Below are 26,286 nucleotides of genomic sequence, written 5' to 3'. Positions count from 1 at the left end.
CCCCAGTGCTGCCAGTTCGTGCCCCGCGCAGCCCCGACGCACCCCCCGGGCAAGGCCCAGTCCAGCCCCTCCTGCCGGGCCCGTACCAACGCCACGATCCAGACCGTGTAGTACGCGAAGAGCGCGAGGCTGAAGGCCACCAGCCCGAAGCCCACCAGCTGGTCCGTCGCTGTGGCCTGCGGGCGCGAGAGCAGAGATAGTCAGAGCGGAGCGGAGCGGACCTGACCGGACCCTCCCCTCCCCAGCCCAGCCCAGCCCAGCCCAGCCCAGCCCGGCCACTCTCACCATGGCCTCGCGGGACACCGACCCCCCTAGCACCGCCCCGCCCACTTCCAGGAGCCGCCGCCCAATCCACGGCCAGGATTTCAGTCCCGGAGCACGACGGAAGCTGACCCCGGCCGCATTGCACCATGGGAGCCGTCATCCGCGGGCCTTTCCTTTCCGCGGGGCATGACGGGAGACGCCCGTCCCCTCTTTAGCAAAGCATCACGGGAGGCGTAGTCTCGCCTGGCGCGGAGCCCGATGGGAGATGTAGTCCTCAGGCTTAACCCCTTGGCTGCCACGATGGGGGAGGTGTGCTGCTGCAGGCGAGGTGGCAGCGGTGCAGGGAGTGCGGGCAGCTCCGCACCTGCAGCCTGGGTCTCCCCGGCCGGGCAAACTTTTAGTATCGGGCCCCAGTTCGCCCGAGATCATGACAATAATAATTGCACAATGGAAAAAAATATTATCCTTTCTGTAATTTGCCCATGCCCATGTTCAGCCCTTCGCAGGACGGGGGCCTAACGAGCCGGCCAGGCCAGAGCTTCGCCAGCCCAACCCGTGCACCCGTAGAGGGTGGGGTTCAGCCCCACGTGGGTGCGAAGGGGACCCTACAACCCGGCCCCGTGCACCTTGTGCCCCTCTGCCCTCCTCCCACCAGCTCAGGCCCAGCAGGGCCGTAGCCCCCAGCCCACGCGCCTCCCCGCTCTCATCTCCCGTTTCCCTGGACAGGATGGGCTGAGCCCGCGTGCTGCTTCTGGGCTGCTGCTTGTTCAGTGGGGCAAGCAAGGGGTATCAGCTGAGCCTCTGCCCCTGCCTCGTGGAGAACAGGATGGCCAAGGAGCCTCCAATGAAGGTCCTGGTGCACAGGGGCAGGAGGTCTTGGCTTTGTTCAGTCCCTGCTCCTCTTCCAGCAAGCCCATCAGCTTCACTGGCATGGCCCAGTGGTGGCCGTACGTTGAATAGTCAAGGAAGGAAGAAGCCCAGCTGCTTGGGAACCAAACTGAGCTCAGCCACAGTGAAGGGAGCAGAAAACAGCTGGTCAGAGACAGTCAACAAAGCTGGAGGTTTGTTACAGCCAACAGGCAGGTGAGGGGCTGCATCCCGCTGGAGAGCTCTCTCAGGAACCCCAGTGCAGACCTGTTTGCAGGAGTGACTTGCAGAGGTGAAAATCAGTGGGGCTTGGCGGCTAAATCACTTAGGTGCTTTTGAAAATGTTCCCTCGATCTGTTCACAGCGTACACGTAAAATCCTCTGACGTGGCTGGAGGGAGCGGGGGTAGGGCAGCATGCAGGAAATTTGAGAGAGGATTTGTGACGCAGGCAGGAGCAGAGCAGTTCTGGAAAGAATCCGGCTGCACCCTGCCCAGCCCTCCGTTTCCTCTTGCAGGGACCCCAGCTCCCACGGTAAAGCCACCCACTCTGTTGGCCACAGCTGACTAGAGAACAATAAACCCAATTACAGCAATGCTACGCACATTCTCACTGTTACTTATTACGATAAGGAGATGCTGTGCTGGGGGCAGAGTGTCTACGTCAGGAAGCTTGCCACCATGACCACACTGCATGAGATAAAACGCTGGAATTCCTCAGCTGAAGACTTTAAATCTGGAATAAGCCTGTCCATCAGGGTAGGATGTGGCAATTATCCTGGCAGTGGATGCCCCTGCATGGGCACGGAGGAAAGCAGTGTCTCAAGGGGCTGGTTCACCTTGGGGTCTGCAGAGCCAGGGAAATGCTCCGGTTTGGAGCTCTGCCCCCAGGAGCCATGCAGGGCTATACTTGCGTTTTTGTGCAGGACAATAGGGGTGGTCATGTCTTGGGGCTCCCACCCTTCCCCTTGGATCTCCCAGTTCTTCAGTCTTGGCTCTTGTTAGCTTTTGGGTCTGTGCTTACCAGTGCAGAGGCAGGTTCTGCACAGACATGGACAGAGTCCTGTACACAGTTCAGAGGCATGTCAGAGTCACCCAACCCCTGTGGGGGCCAAGGAGCACAAAGCAAAGGATCACCACATTTGGGGGGAGGGATGCAGGGGCAGAGACTAATTCAGGGCTATGAGGGAGGCTTTGGGGGCCTCCAAGGCATTGGAAGCTGCTCCGGGATTCCTCTGGGATGGGATGGGATGGGACTGGGACAGGTTCTTGTGTGGGGCAGCAGGCACTCTCCCTAGGTGGTGCTAACGCTCCCCCTGGTCTCTCTCCAGCCCAGCCCAGCAGCCCCTCAAAGACTGGCTCATTTCAACTGCAGATCCTTGCATTCTGCCTCTTACGTCTCCAACCGCACCAGCCCACACAAGCTGGAGACCTTTATTCGGAGCCCCTGTGCCTGCCCCGGCAGCTGCCAGGCCAAGGACATGGGTCCTGCCCAGGTCATAACAGACCTGCTTGCTGCAGCTGTAGCCCTCTACCTTCTGTCCTCTAAGTCAGCCCTTCAGCCCCAACCTTCACCAAGGTACAGCAGAAACCACATGCTCTGGGGAACAGTGGAAGCACTTTCTGCTAGATCTAGAGCAGTCTGTGACTCACTTTCTGCTGGCGTCTGGGTGGGAAATGGTGAGATGACCCAAGGAGCTGGCCAGTCTTGGGCAAGGCATGTCTGAATGGGGATTTTCCATATTGCAGAATGGTTGGAGTGAGCCAAGAGACCCAGCTGCAGACTGGGAGGCCTGGACTGTAGTCCACTTAGATTCAGTTACACACAAGAAAGCTACAGCAAAAGCAGCACATGAGACGTGCAAGGGCAAGCACTCAGGAGCTGGGAAATGTGGCACTTTGAGCAAGCCATCTTCATTGCCCCTGCACACTCACCTTAAGTTCTGAGATCACGCACCGCTTGAGTCCTGGCCTTGCTCCGCACGCGGCCTGGCCTGGCTGGTGCTCACTGCACAAGGAGTTGGGCAGTACTTTGCTTTCCTTTTCACCAAAGCATCTCTGGTCACGGGCTTCTATGCCCTCCACTCCATGCACACTGTTGCCAGGATCCACATCACCCCAAGCAGCAGCTCCAATGCAGGCCCTGCAACACCATTAGTGGCTGGATGGCGAAGCCCAGCCGGATTCCAGCTCACCCAGCAGGCAGCAGAGTCTGAAAAGAGGTTCCCCCTTCAGCAAGGCTGTTAGACCAAGATGCCTGGGTTCCCTTGCTGTGGTCCGCAGGTGGCTGGGGCAGATTTCACCAGTTCCATGCTTTACACTTACACCTCTAGAATTGCTTACAGGGCTGATGCTGCAGACAGAGCACCGACATCCAGGGGATGCTCCAGCTGACCTGGGGTGGTGGCATTAGACCCAGGGGTAAGGGATTGCTCAGGGCACCAGGCAGAGGAATAAAACCACAGCAGATGGTGGAAAACACCAGAGTGCAAGAGTCCTGACAAAACATGGCACCGTGTGTGAGTGGCCCCAGGTCAGATGTGAATGTCCCTATTCCATCCCCTCCCCTCCCCATATGTAAGTCAAGGGGACATTATAGGATAAGAAACCAGCAGCCAGCCCTGCCTCCCATATACCCCTGCCCCACCTGTGGCCCATATCATGCTTAGAAGCTCTTCGGAGGAGGAACCATCTTTCTGTTTAGCTTTTGCCCCTGGTCCTGGCTAGGGCTTCTAGGTGCCACCCCAGTGCCAGCAACAGAGATCTGATGTACGTGGTTATGGCCAAAGGCTCCAGAGTTCAGGGTGTGGGGGGAGAAGTGTTTCAGCTTCCTATCAGTGCTAAACCTTTTTCTCTCTGTGAGCAGCAGCAACAATGGGACTTGTGGAAAGAGACGCTCCCTGGTTTTGCAGCACTAATTTGCTCTCTGCTTATATGGAAGCCAGGAGGGAGTTTTTAACCCTCAGAGGCAGGACCAAGGCGTGAATCCTCATGGGACTGCCTGTGGTTTTGCTCATCTCTCCCTCAAGGGCAAATGAGTAGGAAAACAAGCCTCCCACTTCCTAAGGAGTTGTTGTTTCCCACCAAAGTGCAGCAAGTTGCAGAGAAAGGGTTGAGGTCAGCTCACTGGTAGGAAACCACGTGGAAAGCATGAACTCCAGTGGAGCTCAGATGCAGAGACTTATCAGCAGGTTTCGGTGATTGCAAGAACCGTGCAAGAAGATAGAGCTCTGCTTCAAAAGCACTGTCGCCCAAGACCAGCTGCCTCCTACACAGCAGACAGGAGCAGACTGGGAGTTGGGCCTTCATCCCTGCCCCAGGCTATCTGAGCCTTCATGTCACTGCAGACAGGCCCAAGACTTGCCCAAGCTGGCTCCTCAAATGCAGCCTTGAAAAGCTTGAACAAAACATTGATGTAGAAAAAGCTGAGGGAGCAGGAGCCTGGCAGGGCCACAGCACCCTTTATGGGGACACCTATGCTTTGAATTCCTGCAGACGCATCTGCAACTGGCTGCATCGATGGCAGGGACTTGGTTAAACCTGGACAAGTCTCCAGGCTGGGGCTGCAGCTTGAATTTAAGCTGCTGAACAAACCTAAGCAACAGCTGGAGGTAGTTCAGCTAACATCATCAGCCCTTAGCAGCAGCCCTGAAGAATACAGTATTAACCCCTGGGGCCACTGGGTAACTTTATTAGTAGGTGATCTCTTGAGCATGCAAATTTCCTACTAACACCGATTTAACAGATCACTCTTGTTTAGCACAAACTGATGGGAAGACTTGATTAATTTTCCTGAGTAGGTTACCCAATAAGCCAGCATCTGCTGTGTGCCAGGTCTGTCTACATGTAAATTAACACCTCTGTAATGTTATTAGCTCTTCCAATCATAGCTAATACAAAAGTGTGTAGTAGGGAGTGACTAATTTAAGACATATCACCAGCATAAGGGAAGAACTTAATTTAGCCAACACACAGCTTTATCAACAATGAATTTGATTTGATTCAAAATGTGGGGCTTATTCCCATGTCTGGTCTGCGACTTCAGAATACAAATCCAGCTAAGGGGCCATTTGTACCAGAGCAGCATCACTTAATGAAGTGAAGAGACGTGTCCCTCAGAAAAGCCAAGGGTAGAGCAGCAGTAGACACAGGAACAGGTAGTCTGGGGTCTACAGTACAGAAAAATATATTCAAGTGGGGGGAAAAAAAAAAATTTGCTATAATTCCAGCTGTTACACACATGGATTTGTGAAGTCCACAGAAAAGAGGATAGAAGATCCCAGCAACAATACTGGGAGTCCAGCTAGGATAGGGACAACTCTAACAAGTAAATTGTTAGCTTGATGCTGGATTAACTAGACAGTTTTCAGCTGGCTCTGCCACAGCCTCCCCCTATGACGGTGGTGAGGAGGGGGCGGGGGGTGATAAGTGCTGCGGTTGGTAGAATTCAGGGAAATGCTTAACCTAGAAAGTGAACAGAGCCATATTTTTGTTGTTGTTGTTTTTTGGAAAGTGTTTCATGTCCCAAGTCAAATCAATTCCAAATCCGTGAGTCATTCAAGAACCATATGTGGTCCTACTACTGGCAAGCATCCTCCACCCCCGCCTGGGGCTTCAGATGCTTCCATATCCTTTGGCAGACACCCTATGTGTAGGCGCAACCCCAGAGGCTTGGGGGTTGGATGCCCCCGAGTTTCACTTGCCCTCAGCTGTATGGCCACAGGAGCAAGTTATAGGGGAGTCTCCCATTTCCATAAAGCTGGTGTGAAGCCAAGATCTTCCTGCTGGAAGTGAAAGTGGGAGACAGAACTATGCTTTATCTCTGTTAAGGTACTACCCCCTGCCAAGAAAGTGTTTTTCCACAGCCACTCAGAAAGCCACCTTAGTGGTCATGGTATTTCCCCTGCCAGGTAAGCCAGATTTGTGTTTCACACCTCCTGCATCCTATATCATGCATCCAAGGCCAGTGGCAAAGTGGTCTTTAAGTGGTTCTCATGCAGCAGCTAACAGCCTGGCTACAGCCTAGGAAAGACAGACAGAGGCACTGGCCTTTATTTACTTTTGCCCAACAGGTTGGTCCGGCTTCAGTTTCTAGAAGCACGGGCAGTTGTAAGCCTTTGAAGAGGGAGCGGCTTGTCTTCACTGGCTAGATTAAGAACAAGTTCATTCAACATAGCTGAGCTCCCAAGTGCTAAATATTTTATGTGGTCAGAAAAGGGCAATTTTGAAAGTCCTAACACCTGTTTGCATGCAAAAGACACTCCTACTGCCTGAGGAAAAGCGAGAGCAGCCGCCTGCAGCCAGGCAGTAGGTTCAGAAGGGTACATGTTGAACAAATGCGGCCTGGAGAGAAGAGGCAGGGGCTAAGGAGATTCACCTGTGTTTGACGTATGTGGAAGGAACTTCAAGAGAGGAGAACCAAAGTCTGCTTGCTCTTTCAGTGCAAACTGCTACAATCAGGGCCTTGGAAGTCACATAGGGTGAGTCTCTCTAGAAAAGACCATTCATCTTAGTTGGGATGTCACTACCTGGCCTGTTGCTTCCCCCATGTACAGTTGCCACAGGGAAGCTATGGCTTTCTCCATGGAAGGACAGCATTGGGAAGATAACAGGCTCCTATTCTTTTCAATGCAGTTTAGCAGGTGGCCACGGGGGGACTAGCACTACTCCACCCACTCTGCAAATGGCCAACAAATGCTTCATGGACCAAACATCTGCCAATGCATCGGCTGTGGTTTCTGCTTGGGAAGAGCAAGTACTGGGTGGATCTGAACTCTAGACCTGCTCTTTCTGGCCGGGTGGGATGACAGCAGGTGTATCGAGACAAAGCCTCCCTCTCAGCATAGGTTGGAGGCGCTTATAGCTCAAATCTAATTGTGCATCGTTCTTACCTTCCTAGGACTTTACACAGCCTGAAATGCACACGTGGGAAGATTATCCCTAGTACTTTGCCATTAGGTTTGCACAGTTCCCTTCCCTCATCCCCCCCCCCCTTTTTTTTTTTTAAAGTTGCATAGAGAAAAAAAAAAAATCAGTAGCAGGGGAGAGTCCTACTAAACTCCTCACAGTTCAGCTTCCATGGACAAGCTCTCAGCAAATCCACCGCTGGTGCTATGGTGGCACCTTGGAATCCCATTCATGAACCAGACCCCATGGTGGCAGGCGCTGTACGTTCCCTCTCTGAAGTCCTTTATCCATCACCTTGCCTGACACGGAGAATTAAGAAAGAGTATTGGGTGCAGCTGAACATCAAAGATCAATATATGAAGTACCAAAAAAGAAACCAAAAACCTTTATTTTCCCCGAAACCGTAACAACATTTGACATTATATTGATTTCCTCATATATTTGTTATTTCTCTACATTAGGAACCAGATACAGAAAATACAAACACGATCTGTTGAATCAAAGACGGCACAGCATTCCGTTAGAAAAAGAAACAGAAAGAAGAAAAAAAAAACAACGAACTAGAGGAGCAAGATAAAAATGGTGAAAATATAGTCACTCTCTCCAGCCCCCAAACTCTCCAAGAATCATCACCAAAATAGAGGAGTGGAAGTAACTTCTCTCTAAAACGCACTTCTGCTTTAAAGAAAAAGAGTTAGAATTATCTTTAGATTTCAAAGTAAAAAAAAGTTAAACTATCTTTCCAGCGATTTTGGAAGTTTGCATAGACCCATTCCCTTTCCAAAAATATCTGCACTCTCTCTCTATAGATTCTGAGTATAAATCAAGTGCGCTTCTCATCTGAAGATCACCAAGCTCAATTCACTTTCAAGAAAATAAAACACAATCTCCCCTTTAACCCCCTACAAAAAAATATGGGCTTTAAACCAACGTGATCTACGTTAGAGGCCAATAAGACGATCAGCCACAACCTCCAACTCAAAGTTTCTCCTGAATTCCAAGGATTTCCCAGGTTTTTGATGCTTGCTCCTTCCTGGATAGAAGAGGGCTGATGAGAAGATGCAGGTCCTGGGGAAGGGAGGGGGATCCTGCAGGTCAGCCCTTTGGGTGGAGGAAGTGGCTTTGAGGTACAAACACCCGCTACCAGGCATGATGTTTGCAGGAACAAGCCCTGAGAGACCAACCCCGTCTACAGGACTGAGTCTCCAGAGCAACTCCCTCAGCAAGGGATTGGGGTGGGGGGGAAGAGAAAGGAGCAGAGAAGGGAGGACCAGCTCCTGAGGTAAGGCAGTGAGGGGGTAGGGAAGGTCTGCTCAGCCCCCTCTCCAGGAGGGGGTCTGATTCACCTGGGCACTCTCGTCTCAAGCGTACCTGGAGTGCGGATCCCAGAGCTTCACGCATGCAGAGTCCAGCTGCACGGCTGCCAATTTAAAACATGAAAAAAAAAAAAAAAACAACTAAAAGAAATCACCTCCCTCCTGCACAACTTCAATGCAGCAAGCTGCTGCTTCCGGTCTTGGCCCCATTCAGAGCCCTCTAAAACCCAACAGAAAAGAGAACCCCCCCCCACTCATTTAAAAAAGGGCTCAGCTTCCCCTCCAGAGCAAGAGGCGAGGGAGTGCAGGGAAGGGATTCAAACCTGCTGCCCACGGCTCGCACTCAGGACTGCACGACGGCTCCTACTAAAGTGCCAATCGTAGGGTGAAAGGAAGAGGCAGTGCTGCCCCCTTCCTTCTCCCATCCCCATTCCCAGCAACCCCTGGGCCCAGCCCCTCTCTGTTACTCATTTATGTATATTCAGCCCATCCTTATTCAGCTCTTCACTTTATATGGTTGCTTTAAACGCGTCAGGAAACAGCTAAACAAGTCCATATACTCGAGACCCAAGTCTACACCAAGCTTCAACGTGGAGAGAGGTCTAGAAAGGTCACTGTACAGTAGTGGGGGAGCAGGGTCCTGCCATTCCGCTCTGACCCTGGACTGCATCAGGAGACCAGCTCTGCTCCCCTGGGGCCAGCCCAGATTAACAGCCCTGCTCCCCTGTGCAAGAGGCTGGGGTGGACACTACTGATAGGGGACACAGTCTTGCTAGCGAAAAGCCTTTTACTCACCTTGCTTACTTTTGGATCCCCCAAGACAGGGCAATTTGGAGAGGAAAAGTTACCTCTGTGAGCCCCCAGGAATATACCACCAACAAACAGACAAAGACAATGCAGTCAGAACACCCCAGCCTGCTGGGGTATTAAAAAAAGTAAAAAACTTCAGGACAAAAAATGAAGACAACAAAAGCCCAAAAGGAAACTAAACTAAACCAGTGGTCTGAGTCTGACCAATCCACTGGCCCCTAAAACCTTCAGGGGACAGCTAACAACCAAAGGCAGGCAATGCCACGAGAAGAAAGTGCTTGCAAGATACAAAGCTTTGAAGCAGCAGCAGCAGACCTGCCGGTGAAATAGTCCCAGCTCCACCTCAGCTCCCCCCCATGCCATTACACCCATGCAAGTGAGGGTGGTGGCTATCATGAGAGGGAAGGCAGCACAGCTGGATTTCAGGGTGGTCTCTGGAAATAGGAGACCTCTTTGCCTGGGTCCTGTTCCAGGTAGTGGGAACCCTGCTGCATCATTCAGGTTTCGGACAACTAGGGCCGCTTTCTTACTCAATGCAGGTGTCCGAGTTCACGGGCTCTACAGAATCATCAACAGCTGTCGGAAGAAACAAACCCCAGGAGGCACAAAAGACAGCCACAAATGCAAGCAGCAAAAAGCTGGACTGCTGGCAATGACACCAAGCTACCGAATGACTGCAGCCACCCAACACACGGAGATTATGGCTGCCTGCTCCCCTGCTGAGAGGGAAAGGAGAGAGAGGCTTCTGAATTGCAAGTCAGCCCTGCTTCTCTCCTTGGAAGGGGATTTCTCCCAGATACATGTCTGGCAAGCGCCTCCATCAGTAACATGTCCCTTGCCAAGCAAAGCCCAGAACAAATGGGTCCTGGGCCCCCACTGTTGTGAGAAAAACAAAAAAAGATGGCTGGATGGCTATTGAGGGGAAGGAGCTAGGCTGACCTGGGATCCTTCCTGCTGGATCTTGACAGTGCTGCTGCCCGGCTGCTAACATTTGGTGGCTGGTTTCCAAAAGTGCAGCACTGAGCCCAGCTAGAGATCTGCACAGCAAATTCAAGCCCTCTCTCTGACTAGTCTGGTCCTCAGGCAAGGACCTGCATTTCTTCCAATGCCCCATGCTCTTGCACCAATAGGAGCAAGACGACCCAGCCTATGAAGGGCCAGGGAGAGGGGAGCAAGCAGGTCCCCCTTCTAAAGCTTGACACCCCAAGGAGTGCAAGGTCCTTCCTAAAGCTCAGCAGGCAAAACCACGTCCTTTAAACTAACTACCAAACAGAGCCAAGCCAAATGGAGCAGAGACTGCAAGATGCTTGCAAGTGTCAAAAGTCTTTGATTGGGGACAGGTCTCAGAGGCTGTGGTACAATCCAGCACTCTTTCCCACATTAAGCTACAAGGCTTTGCCTGCCCCAAACCAATATAAATTCCTTTCTGGGGGGTGGGGGAGCACAAAAAAGGCAAGTGGGACAAACTGAACCTTCCCCCCCCCCCCCACAACACATGGTTTGCACAAGTAAAGCAAGCAGCCCACTGGGCTCAAGAAGGGTTCACAGCATGAAACAAAATCCAGCCTTGTTATTCTGCCTACAGAATCCCCCTCCGATAACCACGGTGTGCAGGTGAGACCACTGCTGCCAGTTTACCCTGTTCCCTTTCCCAGGAGCTCAGTGCGCTCTGTTTGCAGACATGCGACAAGGAGCCCCAAGGGAGGGTTGGCAACAGTAAGGATTCAAAAGACAAAATAAAACTGATTAGTTACAAAACCTTCTCTTCTCGCTAAGTGGGACGGAGCGTGTGCACGTGTCTGAGTGGGTGTGTACGCACGCACGCACGTCGGAGGCCACTTCATAGCCAGTGATCTGGAGTGTGCCATTAGTCAAAGTGCATGGCTGCCAAGTGCTACTACAGTACAACAGCAAAAATAAAGAGGAAAGGACACTACTCAGAAATAGCTTATAGGCTGGAAGTATCTGTACAGAGGGCTGCGCATGCAGCCTGCTGCCAACTCAGGGCTGGAGTCTGCATAGATCTTCACCTGTAGTTCAGCTGCCAGGAGAGTTCTACAAATAGAAGTTGGAAAAAAAGACCTACATCTTTTCTGCCACAGCCCACGAGGAAGAGAGGCAGCTAAAAGCATCCAACAACTGCAGAAATCAAGCTAGAAAAGAGATCCATTGAGAAAAAGATAATCAAAAAACAGTTAAGTCTCATTTGTTAGAAGAGTTCACGCACCTAGAACCAGGCGAGAACAAAGGCTGTGGCCAAGGCAGGAGACAGCCAGTCTGCCCAAGAAGCAGAGATGCCAACTTTTTTTGCATTGAACAAAACTCCTCTGCCCAAGAGGGGACAGACTCAGCCATGGGTCCCTTCTCACAAAGCACGAAGAGTCACCTAGGATCAGTGAGTCCCCTTTTTGGCCCAGAAATATTAAACCATTTAACTATTCCTGTCACAGCTGAAAAAAAACAAAATAACCACCACACCTAGTTGCACCTTATCCTGGCCCAGAGGAGGGGTATCAGGATAAGATTCCTCTTTTGGTCCACCATGGGCAGGTAGAAGCACTGCAAGGCCTCCCACCCCGAGCCAGGCTGCCAGTCCCCCCCCGCAAAACTGCAACCATGACTATTTTGTCAAGTGAGTCCACAGAACATATTGTTTCAGGAACAGCAAGTGCGAGCCTCCTCCAGACACATCTGGAATCTTTAAAGTGCTCCTACTAATGCCAGCAACTGGAAGCTGCCCATCCATGCCCAGCAGTGGAAGGGATACTGCAGTTCATGATGTCAGTCAGCGCCAGCCTTTAACCTTTGTTGCCGAGTTCCATCTAGATTCCAGTTGCTTTCTGAAATGCACTTCTGGGAAATGTTTCCCTTACGTAGGGGACAGTGGGGTTTGGTTTCGTTGGGTGCTTTGCTCAGTCAAGTGTCGTTTTGGGAAGTAAAAAGTTTCCTTGCAATCCACAATGCGGTCAAGAGGAATAAAGCATTTTGTGAGTGGCCCGCTCACCATTTCACCACACCAGATTTCTGGTTACATTCGTATTAGTTTTCCCCTTTCAGTGGTTTGAAAAAAAAAAAAAGTTCACAGTGGTACAACCCAATGGTTTGCTGAGACAGGAGGTGCAAAATCCCTTGTTGGGCATTAATCTATGGAATGAGGGACTGGGGAAAAGGGATGTGGGGTGGGGAAACACCCTCCAGATAACAGTGTGCTCCCTGAAGAGAGACACCTTGGATCTGGTATGGAACAATGTGGTGAGTGGAAGCATGGGGAGAAGGGGAAATAATGCCAGGGTCAGGGAAAGTGCATGGTCTAGAGTGGTATGGTCTTGGAGTAGTTCTGCAGTGCAAATGTAAGGGGAGAGGTCTGCAGAAATCCCTTCTGGAATGTTGCATGTAGAGAGGTACAGATTGGCATCCATATGGCAGCGGACGGGGCAGGAGGTCTGTTTCCAGCAGGTCTACCCTGTTCTTCACATTTAATGGGTTTCAATCACCACTGGCTCGTAAACTCCAGATGAGACCCTGTGGAAGAAGGGGGAGAGCACATTATTTTTTTTATTCATTCAGATTCCAGAGCTGTAGCAAAGCACACTGCCCTCATGCAAGATACAGAGAATGACTAGCCAACCTGGGGAACATCTCAGCCTATATAAACAGAAGCCAGACAGTCACACTGGCAATCCAGTGCTGGATGACTTGAAACTGTAACCCTGATCCTTCTTAAGGACTGCAGAAAGCACTCATGGGATGACCTTTGGAAAGGAGACGAGCACTCCTGGGCTCCAGGCTCAGCTTTGCGTCTTTGCTGAAAGTCCACTTTCCCCAGGGCAAGGGAGGCATGATGCTTTCTTACCTAATGAAAGGTTGTGAGGGTTAGGGAATGTAAAAAGGGAAGTGAGGCTATGCACAAAGGCACTGCAGCAGGACACAGCATTATTATGTGACCAAATTCAGTAGAAAGACTATTCAATGGAGGAAGGATTATTTAAAAATCAGGCAGTTGCAGTTTTGCTATACTCCAGCTGGGGGCAATAGGACTCCCGCCTTGACCCAGATTTGAGAAAACCACCACAGATAGGCCATTCTCGCCATGGCTTTGTATTTCTCTACAGACCATTCCCTGCTCTAGCAACAGAGATCAAAAATTTTCCCATTAAGCTTGTACAGAGCTCTCCACAGCTGTAGCCTGTGAGCAGAAGGATCTCAGGGGCTTTGATGCAACAACAAAGCCATCATGTACTGCACGTTTAGAACTCCATTGCAATGCACGGAGAACCAGGTAACCCCTGCCAGAGCCCCAGTACCTGCCTGCCAGACAGGAGCCTTACCTGTTTCCCAACTGAATACCACTAAGCGTAGTTGTGCCGTCTCTGCTCACAAACAGCCGCAGGTTACTGTCTGCAGATCAGATGGGAGAGAGTAAAGAAGTGAAATCCAAAACCATGACAATCTGCATGCATCCCCTCCAAACCATGTTGCACCACATTGGGAGAGGGAACAAATCCTTTCTACAAGTGCTTCCCATTTCTCTGACAGCCATCAAATCTCTGGGTACTTCTCCACTTTGAAGACATCCCAGGTACAAAGTCAGCCACAACATTTAGAGTCAGCTCAGAGAAAGGGACATGTTAAGAGGCAGGGAAGGGTTTTTTTTTTTTTTTTTTTTTAATGTCTAAGGCCTGCCCAAGCACTGAACCTCATTTCAAGAACCCCAAAAGATGTTCCCTTGCAGTGGTGCAGTACTGGGACCATGAATGTGACGGAGGTTGTTTCCTAGCTCCACCCATATTTATTTGTGTTTGGTCTAGTTTTTCCCCTACCCCATACCTAACTCACCCACCCATCCACCCACATGGGCATAGATCTCTTACCTAACCACAAGCTCCTCTGCTAGTGGTGAGGTGATGCTGCCATGAAGGTCCAGGAGATATGCAAAACAGGAATTCTTGTGAATCACCTTTTATTGGACTAACTATGCTTGGTACAGATACAAGCAAGCTTTTGGGCATCACAGTACATCGGGCCTGAGGAACAGTGAGGCGATACCCGAGAGCTTGCTTGTGTTTGGACCGACCATACAGTTGGCCCAATAAAGAGCTCGCCCACAAGAATTCTTGCCTGGCACATATGGTCTTTGTTGTCCAAGCACACCTGCTCCAGAACACCTCAGCCAACCCCAGCAACATTTCAGGTGTGCCACATTTAACTAAATGAATTTGGGGATCAGAGGGTCAACAACATTCTGGCTGCTTCTCCCCTGCCTTTCACTACCTCCCATTTGAGGCTCGGAGTCTCTCACCTTCAGTATTGCTGACATCTGTGAAGTCCTGACTCTGCATGATTTTCTCCACTATATCATCAGCATCAATCCTGGTGTCATCTACCCAGGTTGGGTGACTCTCCACCGAATCTTTTTTTCTCCTGGAGTAAAACCAAAACAGACTCAGCACATTTGAGACAAGCTGCCAGATATGCCGTTGTGTCCCTTCACTGTTACAATGTTATCTGACAAGAGGCTGATCAGGTTGCAAAGGAAGGGCAAAGGACTCTTTGTCTCTCTGGATGGCAGAGCACCAAAAGCTTCTCCTTTATAGGGCCACTTACCGGGACGACCTATCCATTAGGAGGGTTGGTCTCGGGGGCCGAGGCGGTTTGTCCATTTTGTGGTCCTTCTCTCCTTCTGGACACTCAACTGTCATGCTGAGTCCCCCGGATGCACTGCTGCTGGTGGAGGTGTTCCGGCGATGGGTCAGGTCCGACATGCTGGAGGAACGTGAGTGCTCTGTGCTGTAACCTGTGGACACAGGCTCATCATTACACACGAAGCCTGCCTCTCTGCCACAGCAAGATATCAGTGCAAAATATTAACAGGCAAGCCTCCAGGACACAGAAGCTTCACTAAGATGGTCTGAGGCCTCTAGCCCCCAAAGGGGATTATACAGATTGGTCCTAGTACACAGTCACCCCAAACACGGGGTCCAGAAACCAGACCCTAGAGCGAGTCTTGGCCAGAGATCTGGCTGCGAATCACTGGAATGCACCACAGGAAAACAGGCTGGAGGTTTGAAGACTTGCAGTCTCCCAGGGGGTGCAAGAGTTTAACAGGTCAGTAATTACCAGAGATCTTGGACTGCTGACTAGCGTAACTGGAGTTCCGCGAGTGCCCCGAGTGAAATACTTCCTCTGGACTGGACAGATTCTGGTCTGGCTCCTCTGGTACACCTGCCAACAAACGATGGATCACTCCAATTATATCTCAGCCAGCACTGCTCCGTGTTGAAGGATTTGAAGGAAACCCTGTCACACTGGACCAGGAAAGGGTGCTTCTCCACAGACTGCTGCAGAACTAAAAGCTGCCAGGGACTATTTATAACAGTAACTGTGAGAGGCTCTGTCAGATTTGTGTGGCAGAGTCCAAGGTCCAGTGCCCGAATATGCAGGGATGCAAGGTGATTCAAGCCCACTCAGATGGTGGGTCACATCTGAGGCCATTTACATCAAAAACTAGCTGTTAAAAAGCATTATGCCAACTTGGTATGTGCCATGCAAGCAGCTAGATAGTATTGCTGGCTCCCATAACTTAGACTACCTGTGCTGCAAAAGCTACAGTTCAAGACCTAGTACTGGAACAGCAGCTGGTGACAGTAGAAAGGAGCAAGAATCTCAGTGGTAGAATGCAAATGTGGGAAGAACCCAGTGAAAAAGGATACACTAGGTATTTACAATGGGCTAAAATTGGACAGTGTACTGTAGGGACAGGTGGAATATAAACCTTAACTGACAAGTCAGACAGGGCTCCAAGTCAGCAGAAAGTCACCGCTACCTACTGCTAACTCAGTGCAAGGGGCAGGGGGTAGCAGGACAAATTGTTATAAAGCAAGGAAGGGCAAAGCCTGTGCAATGGGACACCTCCCTATTGATTGCTTTTCTGTTACAACCTCATCTTTCAAAGGGTGGGTCGTGGTGGTGAGTTGTTCCACTACTGTCCACATCGCCTTTAAATCTGACCCTTCGGGCCAAATTCACCACTGCACTTCCTCATTTACATGTTAAAAAAAAGCTTGCCCAAGAGATCAAACTCCTGGGGAAAGCACTAGCCAGTTTTTTTAAGCTACTTTGCCCTTTGCTGTGCCATTAAAGTGAACTACGAAACATGCTATTTCTCCTGCAATATGGATCTGCCATGGTCCATGTAGGGAAGCACAATCTCTCTGGGAGAGAGCTGGGGAAGTACAATGCCCTTGAAAACAGACTTGTGGAAGCTGAAGAATGCTGCTTCAGCAGTTAAATGAAGGTTATTAGATCTCAGACCAAAAACGCTAAAAACTGCACAGGAACTTTTCCAGAAGAGCAGCCTGAACAAATTGAACAGCCAAGCAGAGAAAAAAAATGTTAAGCGTTATGGAATATAAAGAGGAACCACAGCACTGGGTACCTTTAAGAGGACTGCAATACATATATCAATTATTAACTCCCTGGCAGCAGGAAGGAATGGCTTATCTCTCTGGCAAACAGAGAGGAGTGCTGCAGAGATTCAGGCTTCCTCTGCTTTGTTACATTTAGTAGGTAAGGAGCTTGCAAGTTCTCTTACTTAAGGGGGTTGAGAATGACCATGCAGTGGGAGCCCTTCCACTGGTGGAGAGAGCACTGCAGAGTCCTGGAACCGAGGGCCTGTACCTGAGCTGAGAATGGTGGGTCTTGATTTGGTCTGTCGGACAGAGCCAATGGAGGCTGAACCACTTGTGCTGCTGCTGGTGGTTCCCTCGCCCTTGCAGGTCAACTGCAGGGTGGAGTCCTGTCCCGGGATGGTGATCGATTTGGCTGTCGAAGGAGGTCTGCAAAAGCCAAAGCACAGATGGTTATACAGAAAGTCAGACAGGGGCTGAAAATTGACAGCCACTTGCAAGGTCCAAGGGGACCTACAAAGGGAGCCATTCTCCTTTCGCTTCTTCATGCAGAGTGACTGGATTTGGAAGGGGACACACAGCAAGGCCTTTGCTTCTGCTGGTGTCTTTATATTAGGAATGCAAAACCTTTCTAGGTTTGCCTCCATGGTGATTGCAAAGCTAGCGAGACTAAAAGAAAGCAACCAATTAAAAAAAGGAAACGTGGGTCTCAGACAAATGTTAAAGGAGTTTGGAGCCAGAAGGGACCATTAGGTCCTCTAGTCCAACCGCCTGACAAGTTTCATCCTGTTCCAAGGCCAGCAACTTGTCCTTAGTTGAAATGAGTCATGCAGAGACGCAACAATAGGGTGGGCATCCACCACCTCCCTCAGTGGCTTCTTACAAGAAGCCACTGACTTGAAACAAGATACATACCTTGGGTGTCCTTACATGTGCTCCTGGGTTGGTGGGGGGGGAAAGGGGGGGGTGCAGGCGCTTTAATTAGGGTGGCTCTTAGAAGCCACTTTTAAATTAAAGCCCATACAGTGTCTTGTGTATTCAGGGACCCGTGCTTCAAAATGGTGGTGGGAGCACTTTAACTAAAGCTCATTCAATGACCTTTAGTTAAAAGCGCCTCTGCTGCCATTTTGAAGCACAACTAAACGCACGCGGCGCTGAGGCTGCTGGAGTGTGCCAATTCACACTCCAGCAGACTCGATTAATCAAGTTTGCTCTGACATGTTAATTAGCATGTATTAGAGCAGGGGTTGGGCATGTGTATAGGTGTCCCTTGAATTCAATTCTGCTTGGCTCTAGCTTCCTGATATCACCTTTTTATGCCTTTCTGCATGAAGCTAGAAAGTCCTTTCAGACCTGGTGTTTTCTCCTCATGAAGCCCTTTTACTGGAAGTCACCACCTTGAAACAGAAGTGAGGTAAGATTCTATTTCTAGCTCTGCCACCAACTCCAGGACCTTCAGCAAACTGCCTCTCTCTCGAGTGGGTGGAATACAAGGTTGCATTGCAGACGCTTCCCAGGCAAAGATGTAACGGGAAAATCTGCAGCACAGGAGGATTTCTATTTCCCCCACACACGCAGAGTCCAAGGCAGCCCCAAAAGTGCAAGCCACTATTTACATGTTTTCGGCTTGCTAATCCAGAGATGTTGCTTTGTGGGTTAATAAGGCACTTGCAATGTCAATCAGGCTAACTGCTCAGCAGCAGCCAGAGGCTCACATACCTGTCAGGCTGGATATACATGGATGCTTTCCCCCACCCCTGTCCTTGGGTTAGATTGCTACTTCAAAATGTTAGGAGGTGCCTGCTGAGTACGGCCGCAAGCAACTTTCTCCTGTGGTTTTAATGATACCCTAATGAGCACTGTTCCTCAATGGTACAATGTATCCAGGACTGTTTTACATGGAAGTCTCAACTGTCGAAATTTAAGCCATTAGCATGTGATCACTATACCAAGGAAAGCCAGGGAGCCAGAATGGGAGATAAGGGACTTGAGAAGGAAAGGGGGAGGAGGAAGAGAAGAGCAATATTCTCCAGTTTGGAAAAAGTTTCTGGTCCACAGGGAAGTTGAATGAAGTTGTGAACATCTTAAAGACAGGTTCGTATTGGTAACAGTGCCTACCTAGGTTATTATGAAGTAGGCACTCACCTTTGTGATGGGCAATTACAACTAAAAATTGCATTACCAGAAAATGAGCACTTTACTGAGTTTCATTAATTTTATGGTTAATGGAAAAATGCAGCAATGTTGTTGTTAAAGTAGAACTAGATCTGTGCAGAGCTATAAGAACTGCCAGGTTAGGCCCTCCCCATCTTCCCAAAAAAGGAGCCAGTGGAGTAGGAGGAGAAATGTCCCTTCCTCATCTTACAAAATTCAAGGCTTTATCTACATTAGAAAAAAAAGTTGGCAGCTTATAGCAGTAAAACAGTATTATTCCTGGCATTATTTATACATGTTCTGCAAATGCAATAACCCACACCAGCAAGCTTCCCTTGACAGCATAACTGCATCTGCTAGTGTAAGTCATAAATTGCCACCATAATCAGTATCGTCATAAATCAATGAGAGTTTAGAGATGCAGACCTGGCCTAGGAGCAGGCAGTAGAGCTAGAGATTTATTCTGTTGAACAGAAAAGCACAACAATAAATCAAAACATTTCAACCACTGCTGCTGTCAGGTTCTGATTCACTGCTCTCACACAGTGAGTCGGGACATCACCGAGCAAAGACTGAAAGCCAAATGTCAAATCTCACTCCACAAGTTGTCTGCATCTCTTCAAAGCCTTGTTTTCTATAACACAACTTCCCTCTAGGTCCTCAAGCTTGATTATTACAATTCAAATTAAAAACCTGTGGTTTGTTGCCAGTATCTATTAGTCTCTAAGGCCTAACAAACACCAGGGGGGAAAAAAAAAGTGCCTTCAGTTAAGGTACAAAATAACATATCATTGAGTTGAAACTATTCCTTATCCCCACCTGCTTCATAAAAACACTGCATTTACTTGCCACCCTGCCTTGGAATGCATTTTTAAGGCAGGGATATTTATTTATTTTTTTGCTGGAACAGAAACATGGAAACGCTGTGCTCTAAACAGCTCTTAGGAGGGCTCCTGCTTCTCTCTGGTCTGGCAAGCAGAAGGGATGGAGTCCAGTGTTAACCCTCTCACAGCCACTAAGGAACTGGCAGTAGCTCTTGGCCAACCAGTCAAAAGTGGCTATGAAGCCCTTAGTAGCTGCGAGGGTAAACACTAGCTTCCATCCTGAGCCAGCTCAATTGCTGCTTTAGGCAAGTAAGCTGCTGCAGGCAGGTGGCCACAATTCGGGGGGGGACTCCCCCCCGCAACACAAAACCACACACACATAAAAAAAATCAAATCAACTAAAGAAACCCAAACTTTTCTTCTTCATTCTACCTTCCAAATAATATGATTTAATGTCTTATCTGGGGAATGTGGGGCATGTAAGAATACTGCAGTCTTTCTGCAAAGCCAAGGAGGCCAATCAGACAAAACACTTTTTTTTTGGTAAGGGTTGGAAAAAAACCCCCCAATTTAAGTTGGGTCTTCTGCCTTTGCTGCTCTTGAAAGAAGTGGGCACCCACTCAGCAGTCTCCTGTAGGTCATCTGGCAGGCTCCTGCCACCTACTACCTATAGGTATCATCATTAACCCTTTTATACAGGATCAGGGTAGTTTTAAGAAGCCAAGTCCAGTCTTTGGCAAAATCTGAAGTTGAATCCTTCAGTCCAGATTCCCAGTTTTAAACTGCTCTACTGTGCTCTTAGGGAAGTTTGTTGGCTTATAAAAATTAAGCTAGTGATCTATCGAAGAGGAGACACCCAAGGTCACTCTGATATAAAAAATTACCAGCATCTTTCAGAGATCCATGTCAGTTCACGGAGCAGCTTTGTGACCCCTTAACTGTTCTCCTCCCCTGGCTGAATTTCACCAATATAGGATGAGACCCTGTACATGCAACAAGTCCCCAAAGAGCAGAAAAGAATCTAGAAACTCACGTTTTGAAGCAGGGGTCCCCAGAGAGCAGAGACATCCCAATTGTGACCTATGGGAGACAGAAGGGGCACCAATCAGAAGTAATAGTCAGTTCCAAGACTGTCCACCCATCAGTGACAACCATAGCTTGTGGGTCCTGTGACAGGGGGTGGAAGGAGATCTAGAACTAAGAAGCTAGCACTGCACTTGCACTCAACAGGACCACCTCTCTTCTGCATAGTATTTAACTCACTAGCATCACTCACTCCAAATCATGCCAGCAACTCCAGCAGCTTGATCCTGCAGCTAAGGCTGCTTTCCTGCTGATGTTACTTGCAACAGAGGATACCACTGAAACATCATCGTTTAACTCAGTGGTCTCCAAAGTGGGGTGCGTGCAAGACTATTCATTGGGGTGCAGGAAGAAAATATTAGAACTTCTATTTATATTTATATAAATATACATATATTGGGGGTGCGTGCTCAAACATTTTTTACTGATAGGGGTGCATGATCAAAAAAAGTTTGGAGACCACTGGTTTAACTAAGTATCTAAGAGTGGCTGCTCTAGGTAGAAGCTGGAAGCTGCTCCTATGGCTCTAGAAGGGCCTCTGTTAAAGGATCCCACCATCAAGAGTTTACAAGTGGAAGGGCTAGGAACCAACTCCTGGACTGGAAACTCTGGGTGGGTTTTGTGTAGAGTACAGAGCCTAGGATAAAGCCTGTACCTTTAGGATAGAGTTGTCCTGTCGGGTGTTCTTGGTGTCATAGCCTTCCAGTAGGCAGCATCGGACTGTGAATCCAGAGCCAGCAAATTCTGCCAGGTTCAGATCAGCAAAACCCAACTGTGACCAAGAGAAAACAGGATTGGTTGTTTTACACATAGAGCAAAGGAGGACAGTGCATTTATGATGGAGGGCAGAAGCACATGCATTGCAGGCCACCACATAAGTGTAATTACGAAGGTGCATCCTACACTCATGGATGAAAAAGATCATGCTCTGAATCTTTGACAGGAGCATCTGGGAGAGGCAGAAAGCCCCTGCACAGGGAAAGGGAACAGTTGTAATTCTGGTCAGGACAGCGTTAACCCGCCTGCAGTTGTTGCATAACCAAGGGTATGGAAGGCACTAGGGTCAATGATGTGGAAAAAACAGAATCGCACATACACAAACATAAGGCACTCTTTGTACTGTGACATCCCAGAATGCACTGGAGCATGAAAACCAGGAGATGAAAGGATATTGTTGTGGATGAAGCCGACGCATTGTTCCTGAGAAACAAGAACGAGCCTTTCAGAGGCTCAAGGGAAGAAGCATTTGAAGATCCAGCATTAAGCCCCCACAGCCATGCAGAAACCAAGGGCAGGTCTGGCTCCCGTCAAGTCTGCCTTTGCAGTCATTATGGGGCACGCCCCAAGCAGCAGAATTCCTCATACCCCTGACAGCAAAACAGGAGAGAAACTGAAAGTGAGGGAATTAAGTTATTGCATTTCTACATCTTAACAAGGAGTAATGGGCACAAGCTGATGGAGAGGAGGTATAGATTGGACATCCGCAAAAACTACTTCACGGTTAGGGCGGCTAGGAGCTGGAACCAACTTCCAAGGGAAGTGGTGCTGGCCCCTACCCTGGGGGTCTTTAAGAAGAGGCTGGATGCCTACCTGGCTGGACTCGTTTGAGTCCCGTTTCTCTTTTTGGGGCTTTTTGTTGTTCTCCCGCCCTGGCGGGGGGGTCGGGCTAGAAGATCTACTAGGTCCCTTCCAACCCTTAATCTATGAATCTATGAATCTTGGCTCTTTTCATAAGCTGGAAAGAAACTGAGGCAAGTGACAAGGCAAACCAGAAGAGGTAGGCAGCAAAAAGCCAGGAGGACAAAAAGAAAGGAGACAAGTGAGAAGTGTTCAGGGAACTGGGTCTGTTATTCTGCTTGCTGGTTCTTCGAGGAATTACCATGTTCCTAGAAGAGGGAGCCCAAGGGGCCACCAGGATCATTCTTTTGCTCTCCAAAGTTTAGTGATGGGGATAGATGGGTAGATTATACCCATCAACTAGCCAGGGGCATCCCTCCACTCTGTGAATAACCAAGTAATAGTCCTACAACTGGGCAATGAGAACAAGCAGCTCGAACAGGTAGTCCCTTCGCATATGAGGGTCAGAGACGCATGGTAAAAATGGTTAGGATAAGTTGTTATAGTGTATTCCAAAATACTTCTTTGCACAGTCTGAGGTACTTATTTCTTTTACAGTAAGGGTCATTGCCTCCTTTTAATAATAGACATTTGTCAGAGATGGCAGCTTCACTTCCTGATCTACTGCGTTACTCCCAGAACTGAAGCCACTGTTATATGTTTAAAATTTACTTTTAATGCATCCCTCATATTGTAAGCAAACAGCTGGCTGCCACATGAAGGTGGATTCTGTTTGAGCTCTAAAGGGGCAATACTATTCCCTTGCTAGTTTGAGCCCAGATGAATGACCTAGTTCATCAAATTTTTCCTCCACTGACTTCTAAACAGATTTCTCCATCTGCAACCTAGGCTAGTGCAGCAGAAACCAGGTATGTCCTACCAGAAGGTCTTGTATCAATGAATTATGCACCTGGATCAGTGCCATTCTCATGAAACCTGGAGTTTTGTCGATCTTGGAAGCTGACAGGGCTATTCCAGTGGTATTGTAAATCACAATTATTGACTACTCTATGAATTTTGCATTTGGATGGGTGGAAGCCAAGCTCTAAATCATAGCTGGGATGCATTTGCACAAGAAGGATGACTAATGGGAAAGCAGCAGTAGGACTTCAAGTCCCTCCACCCCCCACCATTACACACGCACAGGAATGCAGGGACAGTCAGACAGAATTAGGGCCAAGTATAGGAGGAAAAAGGCAAGACAAATACAGTTCCTTCTTTAACAGCAAAGCGGGAAAGCCACCCAGTCTTCCCACCAGCCTTTAAAAAACCAAACAAAACAGCTCTGCATTAGGCAAGTGTTCTTACAGCTCCCACTGTACTAAGCTATCTGCAGGGTTCAAATTAATGCCCAAGGAACAGAGAACAAGGCTTCACCATGCAAGCCCGACACCAAAGCCCTGTCTTACCTAATACACCATTAAACAGGACAGACGTGGACATGGCAGGGATAGCCCAGTGCGGGTTGGCAGATTGAAGTGGACGATCTATTCCCCACTGGTCCAGGCAGGCTGCGTTCCACCTACACTTCTGTAGACAAGGGCTGTCCTGCCTATCGACTTTGTTTATCAGTAAAACACATTGAGGTCATGCCTTTCTAGCTCAGAGAATGGAGCAGAGGGAAACTGCTATCTGTCCTTTTTAAAGACAATCATATGGACTGGGGATCTGGGGGTCACAACTACACAAGATAGTTATGAAGCACACCTCCCACTGCCTCCAGGCACTGATGCAGGCCCCAGGGCCATCCCGTGAGAAGGTAGATGACCCCCTGCCATACACTGCCTGCTGATGCAAGGTTTGACGTAGTATGTCAAGGCCTGAAGCTTTTTCCAGGAAGCAGACTCCCAATGCAGGGAGTTGCCTGCTGGAAGGCAGAAGCTTTAGGAGGAAGGATCCCTTAATGAAAGGATGTTCTCAGCTGTAACCTTTTGGAGCAGTTTCCTTCATTTTTTCCAGTCAGCTGCCAGTGTTCTCATCCAGCCCCTGGAAAGCATTTCCACTTGGATGGTGAATCCCTCTGGCCCTGCTCCAGCACCTCTGTACCCAGTAATGTCAAGCCCCAAGCTCTACAGAAACCCAAGGGCTGCCCTTCACATAGGGACAGCTGGAAGCATGAGCAATAGTCCAAGTCTCATGGCCCAACTTAGTAAAACTGGGTGAAGGAGAAGATAGTCAAGGTCTTGTTTCCTTCCCAACAAAGGGTGAGGCCCCGAGATAGCCTGTTACTTGGGTCTCCACAAAACAAGGCTGCTTTTCTCTTGCCAGAGCTCAGGGAGATTTCACTCCCCAAATGCACAGCTGTGCTTGGGGAAGTTCAAGGAGGACTGGTCTGGATGCAGCCTGCATCATATCCCTACATCCCTAAACTTTGTGCATCTCAAGCTCTTAACCATACTAGGAGAACTTAACTGGGGGTGGGGGTTAGCATAGGGGATTGGCACCTACATTAATCTCTCCTGCATGCAAGCTGCCATGCTGTAAAGCTTCTCCAGCTCACCTCTGTTGCATCTGCCCCTGTAACCAGCTCTCAAGCAATTTAGCTTGTGCCTCACTGACAAGTGGGTGAGCTACTGGTTTGAAAGAAATCAGCGCTCCAGGTTTTCCTGGACTTCAGGAGTCGACAAGGCAAGTCCTTGCTACTACCACTAACCTCAGATGAGAGGACAGCAGACAGGAGTCTGACTAGAGGCAGTGGCTAAATCAGAGCCTGGGTTAACTGCAGTAAAGCTTTTCCAATGCCCTCACTTGCAAGACTTGAGACACATTCAGTTTGAACATAAAGAGAACCGGGGTGGGTGGGAAGGGAGAACAAGTCCATGCACAAACTCTTCACTAGGCTGCACACATCTCTCCTCCCCCCAGTCATGCCACTCTTGCGGGGTAAACAGCTCTACACAGAGAGTATAGTTTTTCTTTCACTAAATTCAAATTTTTTAAAAGAACCTGACAGCCCTAGAGATTGATGTTGTAATTAGCCACAGAAAAGGAACAGCGTAGGCAGCAACAGCATCCTCTACCCATACATCTCAACCCAGGAGTAAGGATGCAAGAAATGCATTCTCCAAGGCAGATTCCTTTGCTTCAGATGCTAGTCAGCAAGGGTGCCTAATGAAGTGCGCTGTGACGGGGCTGTGTGTGTGTGTCCCGAACACCTGCACATTAGAAGCCAAGACCAACCCATTTCATACAGGCCAAACAAAAACAACCTTAAAAATGCAAGCAGCTGGCTTTGGGATCTGGGCAGATACCACCCTGAAGCCAACCTATTCTCTCCTTCCAGTGAGACCAGAGAAGGAAACAATTCAGCCCACTGCGCCTCTGGCAGACATGAGGCTCCTAAATTACACTGGCCTGAGAGGAGGAAGGAGGCATCAGTTCTCTCTATGTAAAGCCCTGTCAAGTCCACAGCACTGGCATAAGCATATTTTGCTGCACTCAGAGCTCCAGTCTGGCTGCATGATCCTTGTCCAAGGGTCAGCTAACCCAGCTAGCAGCCCTTCTTGGGGGAGGGTAGATTGCGTACATGGTTCACATCTGACTCAGAACTTCCCCAAAGTTTCAGGCTGTACCAGTCAGCAATTCTGGATGAACCCAATTCCTCTCTCAAATTCATTCATTCAGTGGGATCTGGAATCCATCCCGGCAAGTCTCAACCCTTTGGCTTCAGGGAAGTAAATAAATCTGATCCCTGGCTACATACAAACACAGTCCTGCTTCCTGAGAAATTCCTCCCCTAGTCATTTGTCATCATCCTGATGGGCTTGAAGCATGAACAAGACCTAGGACAGCCCAGTCTGCTATGCCTGTCCTCTCTGTGCTCTTACCTTGGAGTAGGTCTTTCCTCCCTTCAGTTCCTATAAGGGGAAACAAAAACAGAAACAGGAAAAGCAGCCATCAGTTTTTCTTGTGGGAACAAAGGAAAACCCACCACCCTGACAGTGCTGGAATTTGTTTTACAAAGGTTTTACAAGCTGCTCTGATACCAAAAGGCAGCACCTCCTTAGTCTCCCATTCAGACAACAGCTGGAAGAGGGAAT

The 26,286-nt window shown here is 49.1% G+C and overlaps 2 protein-coding genes across 2 annotated transcripts in view; both read right to left on the bottom strand.

The window, feature by feature from the left end:
* The window catches only part of DPM2 (dolichyl-phosphate mannosyltransferase subunit 2, regulatory), a 3,552-nt gene extending 3,231 nt beyond the window's left edge, over positions 1-321 (bottom strand). Inside the window, exons 1-2 of the mRNA XM_019510540.1 lie at positions 286-321; positions 87-176 (exon numbers count right to left, since the gene is read on the bottom strand). Coding sequence (XP_019366085.1) covers positions 87-176; positions 286-288 — 93 coding nt within the window. The 5' untranslated portion in view covers positions 289-321. The remainder of the gene's footprint in view (positions 1-86; positions 177-285) is intronic.
* A 7,072-nt stretch (positions 322-7,393) lies between these two features.
* Positions 7,394-26,286, bottom strand: part of FAM102A (family with sequence similarity 102 member A) — a 41,523-nt gene continuing 22,630 nt past the window's right edge. Inside the window, exons 3-11 of the mRNA XM_019510535.1 lie at positions 26,074-26,103; positions 21,285-21,401; positions 20,580-20,626; positions 16,840-16,997; positions 15,280-15,384; positions 14,767-14,956; positions 14,462-14,583; positions 13,491-13,560; positions 7,394-12,684 (exon numbers count right to left, since the gene is read on the bottom strand). Coding sequence (XP_019366080.1) covers positions 12,639-12,684; positions 13,491-13,560; positions 14,462-14,583; positions 14,767-14,956; positions 15,280-15,384; positions 16,840-16,997; positions 20,580-20,626; positions 21,285-21,401; positions 26,074-26,103 — 885 coding nt within the window. The 3' untranslated portion in view covers positions 7,394-12,638. The remainder of the gene's footprint in view (positions 12,685-13,490; positions 13,561-14,461; positions 14,584-14,766; positions 14,957-15,279; positions 15,385-16,839; positions 16,998-20,579; positions 20,627-21,284; positions 21,402-26,073; positions 26,104-26,286) is intronic.

This window comes from Gavialis gangeticus, unplaced genomic scaffold, assembly GCF_001723915.1.
Source record: "Gavialis gangeticus isolate Ggan-Ray unplaced genomic scaffold, GavGan_comp1, whole genome shotgun sequence".
NCBI classification, from domain to species: Eukaryota; Metazoa; Chordata; order Crocodylia; family Gavialidae; genus Gavialis; species Gavialis gangeticus.
The sequence above is the reverse complement of the archived record's forward strand: the minus strand, read 5'-3'. Positions and strand labels throughout refer to the sequence as shown.